At 34.4% G+C, this 12,199-nt stretch overlaps 1 protein-coding gene across 2 annotated transcripts; it reads left to right on the top strand.

Annotated features, from left to right (window-relative positions):
- Positions 1-6,274: 6,274 nt before the first annotated feature.
- Positions 6,275-9,753, top strand: LOC116853369. Of its 2 annotated transcripts, XM_032834432.1 has the most exons (4): positions 6,275-6,319; positions 9,030-9,227; positions 9,323-9,508; positions 9,625-9,753. In XM_032834432.1, the coding sequence occupies exons 2-4, from the start codon at positions 9,206-9,208 to the stop codon at positions 9,699-9,701; spliced, it is 285 nt and encodes a 94-aa protein (XP_032690323.1). In that variant the 5' UTR covers positions 6,275-6,319; positions 9,030-9,205; the 3' UTR covers positions 9,702-9,753. The 2 variants fall into 2 exon arrangements, with proteins under 2 accessions (XP_032690323.1, XP_032690322.1); XM_032834431.1 differs by having other exon boundaries at positions 9,030-9,508.
- Positions 9,754-12,199: the final 2,446 nt, after the last annotated feature.

Genomic DNA, 12,199 nt, shown 5'->3' with positions numbered 1-12,199 from the left:
GGCGAACGTACTCATCCGTAGTACGATCGCTATTCCTGCCTCTTCGCTGGCTCACACCAGCATCCTGACCCCCGACCAGGAAGGTGCGCTCATCACCTGGACGGACACCCGCTCTCTGTTAGGCACGGAACCCGAGGTGGCGCGCTCACCGCCTTGGTCAAGCGCTCCTGACCTCCTTGCCGACCAGAGAACCGACTACGAGGAAAGGTGCGCTCACCTGCCCTCAAGGTCCGCGGCCCGAGAGAGAGACCTACCAGCAACCGAGGGATCCAGAGGTGGCGCGCTCACCGCCTCTGCCCTGCGCTCTGGGCTGTCTCTCGCCGGGCGCCTCTGCCGCCACCCTATCATCCCTGCGTAGCCGCCGAAACGACGGCAAATCCGCCACCGCACAACAGGTCGCGTAACCGCCGCAACCGGCACCGCCGTCGCGTCCGTACCGTTCCATGACCGCGGGCAGCCTACGGTAGGCGCCCCACGCATCGCATGTATAGTTTAAGTCCGCGCCCGTCTACTAGCTTTAAGATTAGAATTAAGCCAGCTATTTGTAAGATTAGGATTAAGTCCGTGACCGACCAAAGTCGTGTATCGACCCTAAATAAATTATTGTGTTTCGAAATCTGCGCTCACTCAGCTGCTCACTCACACTCACGCTCCCGCGTACAAGAACTCTGGACACCGGCGAGCTTATCCACCGCCGTCGGTGTCACGCGCGCTCGCGCACTAAACGCCCAGGTCGTCCGACCGAACCGCGAGACCAGCCGTGACAATATATATAGATATTTTAAATCAAAGAAATCACTTTTTTTATTTATAAATTCATAATTTTATAGCTTATTTTACACATTAAAAAAATATTTCTTTATATTTATTATATATTTTCTAAAATTTAACAAATATTTTTTTAAATTAAGAAATTATATGTAACAAAATATATTTCTTTCATTTAAAGAATTTTTTTCTAATGTACATTACCAATTTAAATTTCGATTTTCTTATTTATTTATTAATTTAATAATTATAAATAATTATATTTATTTTTTTCATGTGCAATATTTATAGAAATATTTACAAAATATTAATTTTTTGTTTACAATAAATATTATGTAAAATATTTAGATATTTCTATATTTTAATAATATTTTGAATATAAATTTTCATAATTTTTCCTCTCTCTCTGTGTATGTGTGTGTGTGTGTGTGTGTGTGTGTGTGTGTGTGTGTGTGTAAAATATTTATATAATATTTTAAAAAAGTCATTCAAGATAAATATTTATAAATATTTATCTAATAACTTACTAATATTATATGCTGTCTGGGTTAGTACTTTTTTAATCTTAACAGTACTTTGCGTAAGTATTTCATCACTTAGCAAAGTATTATATATTAGTATTTAAATATTGACAATGTTCTGCGTAAGTATTTTATCACTGGACGAAGTATTACATATCAATATTTAAGTATTGAAATCAATCATAAGGTAGGATTTGTAACATTAAATATTGAAATACTTGAGTACTAAAAGCTGTATTTGAATCACAGAATATTACTAAATACTGTATTTTTAATACTGAAAGTAAGTAATTAATCAATGATTCTTAATATGATATTTCTATAAGGGTAGTCAGCCAGTTCGTTGCCAGTGCTGAATAAGCACTGAATGACAGAATTTCGGCCCAAGTACGGGTATCAAGGTTTGGCCAAGATTTGATCCTCTTTGTATCGCCGGAGTGCTCTATGAATTTTGCTGTAATATCTCACAGCCATTCCGAGATATTTCTTCACACTAATATCAGTTGACTCGTCGAGAAGAAGACTAAATTTTTTATCTGCGATGTCCTCTCTTAATATTAATTTAAAGTGAGGACTAAGAACATTATTAATAATTGCACAACACTTTGTTCGCTTCAGAGTCATTCTTTTTGCAATCTCACTGTCAGAGAACGAACATCTACACAATTCAGTGAGATGATCACTGGTTAATATTGCACAATGTTCCACTAGAAATAAGGCTTGTCCTCCTTTAGCTTTGTTTCAAGTCATTTTCAAGTCATTTCTATTCAAAACTGGAAAAGAAACTTTGCGTTGTCTAGAACTACTGAAAGAATCGGAATTCATTTTATGCTTTTTGGTTTCATTTTTGATATCTGCAAAATGTGCACGTATTGAACATCTGCAAAATTTACAGTAGGTTTTTCACTTTCGGAAAAAATCCAGTCAGAGCACAATTCATTCGTGAGTCACTCAGCTCGAAATTCCTATGTGTATGGAACCTTTGGCATTTTTTAAACAAAAATCAAATATAAAAACTGACACCAAACATACATTTAATGATACCAGATTCTCATCGATAGCCAGTCAGAACATGGGATCCGAACCCCCTACTACCCTACTCTGTAACGAAGGGATCTCACTGCCACATTGAATACCGAGTACGAAGTTAGTGTATTGGCGGCTTGGCATTGAGCGTCCCTCCATAAGCTGCATTCAATAGTATTGTTCGTTTTGACCCGATCTACAATAGATGGAGTAAGCAGTAGAAGTAGAAGTAAAAAATAAGCAGTAAGCAAATTGACCAATTCCATTCCCACATTTCAAAAATAATCGATTGTGATTGGTCTGTTTAATTACTGCTTATTTCTTAAGTTGGCCACACATACTTTTCGTAACAGTAATCGTAAGACGTAACGTAAGAATTGACCAATCATGTTGAGAATCGTCGAAACGTAAGATCGCCATGTTTATAAATACTCGATCGTAATTGGTAAATTCTTACGTTACGTCTTACGGTTACTGTTACGAAAAATGTGTGCCAGCTTTACTACTACTTCTACTCCTTACTCCATCTATTGTAGATCGCCACCACCATCTATTATATTCGCATCACCACGAATCAATCAGAGCTCGCCGGGTCGACTCAGAGCAGACCCGACAAAACAAAACGAACAATACTAATGTGGTAGTGAGATCACTAATGGCTCCTACACACAGGACGCGGTAATGCTTACTGCGCGGCGGAAGTCCGCACGACAGCCAATCAATATGCTGCTTTCCGTAATGACCTTCTAGCTCTTACGGAAAAGCAGCATATTGATTGGTTGTCGCACGAAATTCCGCCGCGTGGCAAGCATTGCCGCGTCCTGTGGGCAGGAGCCATAAATCACGGAATAGGGAAAACTAAAAAAATTACTAACGAAGAATTATATAACCAGATTTTATAACCAAATAACCAAGTGAAATTTTTCTAACCAAACAAACCTTCAAAAAGGCCAAATTTGGTTATAAAATAACTAAGATGGCAACACTGGTTGAGGTAAATATAAAAATGCTATTCCGTTTTGCGAAATTCGCAATAATAACCAAGAAATTAATTGTAAAATATTAAGGAAAAACGCACGCCAAATAGTTGAAAGGTGCTCGCGGCCTAATCGCGCATCGGCGATCCGTGCGTTATATTATTAGGCCGCGAGCACCTCTCAACCCCTCCAGATTGCCTATACTTATATCGCTGCATTCTTACATCTCGCTTTGGCGCAATGCGGCAAGACGTATGATTATAGCGATATAAGCCACGCGATGATCTATCTACTATATTACTGGGACGCGAGCGCTCCTCCTTTAACCATTCAGTGTGCGTTTTTCTTTAATTCTTTACAATTAATTTCTCGGTTATTATTGCGAATATCGCAAAACGATATAGAACTTTTATGTTCACCTCAACCCTTTTTACATTCCCACAAAATGCGGAAGAGGATCTGGGACACCATGTATACAGCTCGGGTGTACGTAACCCAGTATTCCAGCTAAAAGTTAACTCTAATCTAGCACACTGAAATCATTTTCAACCCCAGTCAATTTTAAATTTTAAATTAGGCGTAAACTAGTGGATTGAAGACTGGTGGAAATAGAAGTTTATATAATATATTCACTATAGCATGGTCCATTTAGAGGACTCTTCTCATAGCTCATCTAATTTTTTTTTCTAATTGTGTAAAATTTAGTATGACAATATAAACTTAAAAAAGATTTCGTCGCCACACATAGATAATGTTGATTTCTAGTGAATAATCATTGCGTCACAGATATGTGACTTTGGTGCAAACGTGTTAAACACTGTTGAGTCATTTAAATTGCCTGTTATATAACAAAAAAGCAAAGTTACTAGAGAGTCGTTTTTTATGACAGTGTGCAAGATGAAGAAAGAGATGTCAAAGTGTAAGATAAAAATATGAAATAAAGATAATTTTTCGGTATTCTTTACATCAGAACTTGGAATTAGTTGCACATTTCGGCCGATTCTCGGGAACTATGTCTTTTATCTTCCCTTTGCCGCGAGCAGGTCATGCAAGTGACGATCACGGCCAGTCGCGGCTTCAAACTTGGAGGCGCGACTGTCACTTGCGTGGCTCCCTCGCGGCAAGAGGAAGATAGAAGGCGTAGCTCCCGAGAATCGGCCGAAATGGGCAACGAAATTCCGAGCTCTGCTTTACATTAAATATAATATATAAAAAAAATTTTTATATAAATAACTTATTTATTTTTTGTTATATCATATGTAATTAAGATTTCTGTACCGTCAAATTTTAATCACGAATAAAAAGAAAAGATAGATATAGCTAATCTTTACGATAATTTTAACAAGATATCTATTATAATAATTTAATAGCACAAGTTATTAAAAATATTAGTTTTAAAATTGTTAATTATTTTATTTGTCTCGATTGGAAAAAATGATCTATTTTCGTATACTTTAATAATAAAATTTTTTGACAAATTAAAATATGTAATCTTTTTTTTCTTAAAGATTCGAATATTGAGAAGAAAATTCTAGATTGTTAATTTCTTTAATTTATTTTTATAAAGATTAGAAATTTTTATATAAACTGACGGTTTTATTGTGATCTTCTTTATATATGCAATTAAATGAAATACTTAAATGAATATTTGCGATCATTCCTGTATATAATTTTATTATATTGGCTTGAAAGTATATTTATGATTTTTTTATAGATTTTATAACATTTTTACGAAATATAAATAATCGAGAATAAAACGATCATAGACAAATTGAATAAAGTCTCGAGCTTCATACGCTAGTCCGATACCACACGCGCGAATTCATATATCTATTTCCACTACTACTCCAGTTTGACTGGATAAGAACAATTTGTCTGTAGCGAAATGAAACGCGACCAGATAACCGATAACAATGAAGAACATACGCTGAATAAATAACCCTATCCCATCGCGCACATTTTATTACGCTAGTTCCTTTACTGTCAGACTACGTGTGCGTGTTCAGTACGTAGAATTGGATCTCCTGAATTTCTTTGATATTTTATACGCATATATAAAATGTACGCATATATAAAATGTTTCTTTGCGTAGCATATAAAATATTACAGGGGTACTCTCTGAATTTCTTCGAGTGAACCGTCGCCCAAAACCAGTGAAAAGTGGTGATATTTTCACTTGAGACGATAATGAGAATACTGCCACTCGCAACCATAAGAGTGAATGTCTCGCTCAAGATTAGGGTGGATTCCAACTATGAGTGAAGGTTTTAATCGATTGAAGTGAATATATTCCTCTGCCGGTAAAGCATGTCAGATTCACTCTTCAATTTCGTGCAAAAATATTCATTCAACGAATCAGAGTGAAAAATTTATCCTGTAAGAGTCAAAGGCTGCAAGAAATTTAAAGAATACAACTGAGACAGTTGTGTAAAGAGACAAACGACCAGTGACAGAAACTTTGATTCCCGAGCAGCACGCATCAGCACGGGAAAGGATACACACACACTTACGCGATCGTCCATGAGCTTCACGGACACGGTCGCATGAGTGTGTGCGTATCCTCTTCCGTGCTGATACATGCTGCTCGGGAATCAAAATTTCTATCACTGCAGACGACGATTACTATAACATTGTTTTTTCTTTTTTTATGGGTTGGGTAGTAGAGGGGCGAGATGGGTGGATGAGTGGCTTTGGGGAAGGAGGATGAGGATGTAAGCAAGATAAGAGATACGGCGGGCTGGCAGGGGCTCTTGGAAGGCACGAAGGTTCTTCGTGTCAGACTTCGATAACCGAGAGTCGTTGCTTTGAAGGGAGAAGGGGAGATGGGAGGGGGGAGATGCGAATGGATCAAATAGGCTGGGGCTTTCGGTCTTATTGCATCTCTTTGGATTGGGGCGGCGAGGGGTGATGATATCCCCTCTCCGCTGCAGTTAGTTTATGAAAAGACGTACAATAGCGTCTGACTGGGGGACGTTCTGAATATTATACGCAAGCGATTCTCGGAACGCTCTTAGGATTACGATTGAGGTAAGACACTCGAAAAAGTTTTAGTAGGTGCGAGTCCGACATAAACCCTTGATCTTTCCTAAAAGGCCAGTGATATGCATAGGCATTTCCTACCCGTTACAAAAAAAAACAGTCTTTTACATTTTTATCTTATTTCTTCCTTACAAGAGATTGAGATGCGTTATTTTTGTTCGAATGTATGTTTTTATCGATCAAACGTGATAAGTCACTGCGCGGCACAAGTATGAATCGTCATACATCAAGCTGCGTTATGACTTTGGTTAATGAGAGCCTGTCGAAAAATAAACATATGGATTAAGCAAATACCGAAATTATATCCTGTTATATATTTATACGCGAGCATTGAGATATGAACTGCAATTTCACGTCAATGTTGCAGCGAACGCGCCTGCGGCAACACTCATGCACGCGAATGTTGTAGACCGAGCGAAATTCGCGGAATATTTCAAGTTTGGTTCGCAGCAATGCGATTAGCAAATTGCACTCCCTACTTATACGTCATATTGGCGCTTCACACGCGCAAATTACATCGCGCATATCAAATTTTAAAATATCGTATAAGTCTCGCTATTTCGACAGTTTTTGAATACAAATCCGATAATATTTATCAACTAAACGATACATAAAAACAAAGGACGTTGTACATTAGATAAAGCATTATTTATTTTACGTCCAGACACCTCAACCTCGCTAAGAATAACAGACCTTAAGATACAAAAAGTAAAAAAAACTAAAAGATAATAGACAATAAGAAATACAGTAATCCTGCATGGGCATTTCGTTTATTGTTTGTATTCCGAAAATATCTTGGAATATCTTGGGATACTAGTATCTTGGGAAAACTTAGGCTTCTGAATTAGAAGCCGTACACACAGAGAAAACCAATTTATTAGTTCTTTTCTATTGTTCGGAAATCAAACAATCGGAAATTATTTTAGAAAATTTTGGATCGCGAGATCACGCGTTCAATGCGTGATCTCAGCGTGAGGCTCTCGTTTAAAGGTGAAAAAGTAATAACTAGAATGTTCTAGAAGATTCTAATCATGTAAGCGAGGCCTAATGTCTGTTCGCGAGTGAGCATGAGGATCACGAAAGAGCCTATCGGTTCTATGCTATGAAACATATTGCAAAACAGCTTAGATGAGAGCAAGCCAGCGAATCCTCAGTTCAAACAAATCTGTAAAAAAAAGCTAGCACGTCATCGAAGTTGCGAGCTACAAATAATTATATAATCGGCAATCAATACAAAAGAAGTACTATAAAACAGGGCTCGGCACATTTTGCCCATTTCGGCCGATTCTCGGGAGCTATGCTTCTATCTCCCCTTTGCCGCGCGGCGGGCCATTCAAGTGACGGTCGCAGCCAGTCGCGGCTTCAAGCTTAGAAACACGACCGTCACTTGCATGACAAGGGGGAGATAGAAGACATAGCTTCCGAAAATCGGCCGAAATGGGCAAAATGTGCCGAGCCCTGCTACAAAACAAAGATTTTAAAATACATGCGTTTTTACTCTCCCGACTACCCGACTCTTGGATTGGAGGCTCCCCTGAGTGCTCCCGAGTGGGAATCGAAATTGAATAAAGAATACTAGAAAGGAGCATAAAGAGAAAATCTTTTGTTAGAAGTGCGAAGGATATGACGTAATGAAAGTGAACCAAGTGCGATTATCGATACTATGGAGTCGGAGTAAATGTTATGACGTAATATTGTCAATTAATCGAATAGACAAAGGTGCGTAAACGTATTGAAAAGAAAATTATTACAAGTGACTAATTTTATTTCCCTCACCAATATGAGCAAAATATAAATACAATTTTTCTATTATTCTTTTAAAATTAACTACATACTCACGCGACCGTGTCCGTGAGGCTCATGGACACGGTTGCGTGAGTGGAGCGTATCCTCTCCCGTGCTGATGCGTGCTGTTCGGGAATCAGTTTCTATCACTGCTCTAGGGGTTCCAAAACATCCTCTTTGAGGAAAATTTTACTCTATAGTTGTTCCAAAACCTTGCGAGCGTTTCCGACTGGTCACTCGCCTATTACTCCGAAGTGTTCTAAAACTTTAGAAGAAATGTTCGTGTTTCCTCAGTGTAAAATTTTTACCTGCATTTTATTAAAGGGAATAGCGAGGAATCGAGGAATCCCAGTAGCGGGAAAGTGAAATATGAAAGTGAAGTTTATCTGAAGCGAATTGTGACAAAATGATAGGGATAGGAAAGTTACTTTTTAAAAGTAACTAGATACAGTTCCCCTTACTGAAAATGTAACTAATTGCAGTTACAAGTTACTGGCTATGAAAAGTAACTCGTTACAATTATAGTTACTTAAAAAGTAACGAGTCGTTACTTTTAAGTTACTTTCTTGAAATGATTGTAAATTAGTATTGTAAATACAAAAATCTTACATTTTAAGCTTTACTAAAATGTAAGAATTGAATTTTATAATTAATATCTATCACATTAATTAGTCTATCCACTTAACAAATTTCAAATCTGTACTTAACATAATAAAAATTGAATAATAGTCTTGTAGAGGTAAAAGAATTTAATCACATGCTCCATAAATGCCTTGATAAATTTATTAAATTAATATACGATTATTATATAATTTTAATTTTATTTTACGTTTCCCAAATATAATAACTATTAAAATAACTGTTATAAAAGTTACAAGTTACTAAAAATATAAGTAACTAAGTTAAGTTACAGTTACAGGTGGGAAAAAGTAACTAAGTTAAGTTACAGTTTCGTTACAAATAACGAGTTACTTCCCAATCCTGCAAAATGGATAGCATTCCTTTTATATTTGACTTTGAAATAGATATCTATGTACCATTAATAAATGCTACGAATCAAAAGTCTATACAAAAATAAGCAAGAAACATATGTTTCTGTTTAATAAAATATGTAAGTATCATATTTATCAATGTAATTTAACACTATGTAATTATTGTTTAATATGACTCTGTCAATTATACTAACAGTAGATAATTTTGTCAAAGTACCCAATGTAGTGGCTGAAGTTAGAAATGCATATAACCTCGATCTTAACAACAGCACTTTGGCCTGTGCCACACAATCCGTAATACAAGCATTTGATCCTATTCATCATAGCATCCTTTGTAATAAAGATCGACCAGTACAACCAGTACCTGATGCCAAACATTTTTTATTGGTTGAAAAGATTTGTAAGTATATTATACAATGATTTGTACGTATATTGTAATGTCTATTATTGTAAGATTATTTAGGATAATGTGTTTTAGTATATTTTATGGATAAATTCTGTTGTTTCTTTTTATAGCATGGCAAACTTTCAAAGTTACTGACTCTACAAATGTTCGAGAAATATATAAATTACAGCATCCTCCAGTAAACTGACTAGGAGAATATATGACCTTTTGCTTTAAGGGGTAGGTTTTTAGTCCACTCTTGAAGCCTCAAAATCATGTCTAACTTTGGAAGTTGATTATTAAAAAGTTATACACAATACAGAAAATCTTTTTATACCAAATTATTAGTCGTTCTTTCGTATACAAAATGTGTATATATAGAATTGCCCGAGAAACAAAATGGCGGCGCTACAGCACGTCATATGAAGTCCTGCGCGTAAAGAAATAATTAAACGATGAGCACCAGAACGGATGCACAGTTTGCTATAACAAAAATTTTTTTACATTTTCTTAATCTGTATTAAATTTGCTAAATACATGTCCGATTTAAAAAATATTAAAAATTATGTAAATGATACATGCGTGAAAAAAACATTTAATTTTTACCTAAAAATTCGACATAAAAGCATGGACTGCAAAAAAAGTATGTTATTAATTAATTATCGTAAAAATTACATGTATTTCTTTAGATAACTTAATTGAAAATAACTGTAAAAATTGAAAGAATTTGGATTAAAATTGTAAAAGTTCTGATGTCCACCGATTTTGAAAACATCATTTTGAGAATAACGCGTTTAATGTTTTAAGTAAGATTTTCTTGTTTATAAAGTGATAATTTTGAGATCTATTCTTTAGTCAGCAATATCGGGATTATACAATTAGCTCGATATCCTATGCTTGACGATGTTGATGCGGTTGCTGTCGACTGATTTTTCGAAGTTGTAAGATATCGATTCTGTAGTCAAGTTCATGTGTATGTGACACACACATTTCCACATCATTATTAATAAACTTTTAAAGCCAGCGTTGAAGCTGCAAGCGGCGATGTATGTGCAAATATCCAAGCTTGCTTGCCGGGTTACACGACATTTACCCGAAAACTAGATGAAAAAATGTTGGTACCAACAAAAACCTCTAGACAATACAATTTTAATTTTTGCGGATTAGTCACATTGCTGAAGTAGTAAGTCCATAAATTTTGCGAAGTCGTTTTGATATATGCGTGTATAGTGTCAAATAACAAATATTATATAACATAAGTGCATTGTGACATTTAATTAAAAGGAGAATAAGTAAAAATTACACAAATAAGTGAAAATAAAGTGCATAGAAATGAGCAAAGTAAAAAAGTGGTTTATATATTTATATGTAAGAGGATAAATTATATGAAACGTAATTAAACGTAATTATTAGCTTTTCAGTTTTTTGACGTGCCTTAATAAACATCATATGATTATAATTGAAACATCGTTCTTCGCATTTGAATCAGTTACGTTTAATTACGTTTGATATAATAATTTTTATCTTCTTACATATAAATATATAAACCATTTTTTCACTTTGTTCATCTCTATACACTTTGTTTTCACGTATTTATATAATTTTTATTTATTTTCCTTTCAATTAAATATCACTTATGTTATATAATATTTGTTATTTGATACATACACACACATGTATCAAAACGACTTCATACAATTTATGGACTTACTACCTCAACAGTGTCACTAATCCGCAGAAATTATAATTATGTTGTTTAGGGGATTTTGTTGATATCAACATTTTTTTCAACTAATTTGAAAAAACAAAAAATTTTTTATATAATAATTATAAAAAAATTTTTTGTGCTTTTTTAAGCCAATTAATTTGTCTGATTATTCTGTGCAAAAAAGCATTAAGGCAAGATAATCGAAAGATGAATATTTTACGAGATATTTTGAATTCTATGTCAAACTGCTAAAAATTTCAAGTGTTATTACTCGAAAAAATTTTAACGAAAAAATATTTTATTATAATATTTTGGAAAGCTCTCGAGATAAGCTATAATAATATGTAATAATATATGGAGTATTCCATTTAAAAAATTGAAAATATGATCTTCATGTTAAAAAATTTTAACGAAAAAATATTTTATTATAATATTTTGGAAAGCTCTCGAGATAAGCTATAATAATATGTAATAATATATGGAGTATTCCATTTAAAAAATTGAAAATATGATCTTCATGTTAAAAAATTTTAACGAAAAAATATTTTATTATAATATTTTGGAAAGCTCTCGAGATAAGCTATAATAATATGTAATAATATATGGAGTATTCCATTTAAAAAATTGAAAATATGATCTTCATGTTAAAAAATTTTAACGAAAAAATATTTTATTATAATATTTTGGAAAGCTCTCGAGATAAGCTATAATAATATGTAATAATATATGGAGTATTCCATTTAAAAAATTGAAAATATGATCTTCATGTTAAAAAATTTTAACGAAAAAATATTTTATTATAATATTTTGGAAAGCTCTCGAGATAAGCTATAATAATATGTAATAATATATGGAGTATTCCATTTAAAAAATTGAAAATATGATCTTCATGTGACCTTCAAATGACTATTCAAGATCAAACCAATTACCTTTTTATAGATTCCTTCGAACCAAACAACTTTTATCTGAAATAGTTTTCTTTAAAATGGTTTGTTTTC

Source organism: Odontomachus brunneus, unplaced genomic scaffold (assembly GCF_010583005.1).
Source record: "Odontomachus brunneus isolate Ranch 3 - 2012 unplaced genomic scaffold, Obru_v1 Obru_scaffold_310, whole genome shotgun sequence".
Taxonomy (NCBI): Eukaryota; Metazoa; Arthropoda; class Insecta; order Hymenoptera; family Formicidae; genus Odontomachus; species Odontomachus brunneus.
The sequence above is the reverse complement of the archived record's forward strand: the minus strand, read 5'-3'. Positions and strand labels throughout refer to the sequence as shown.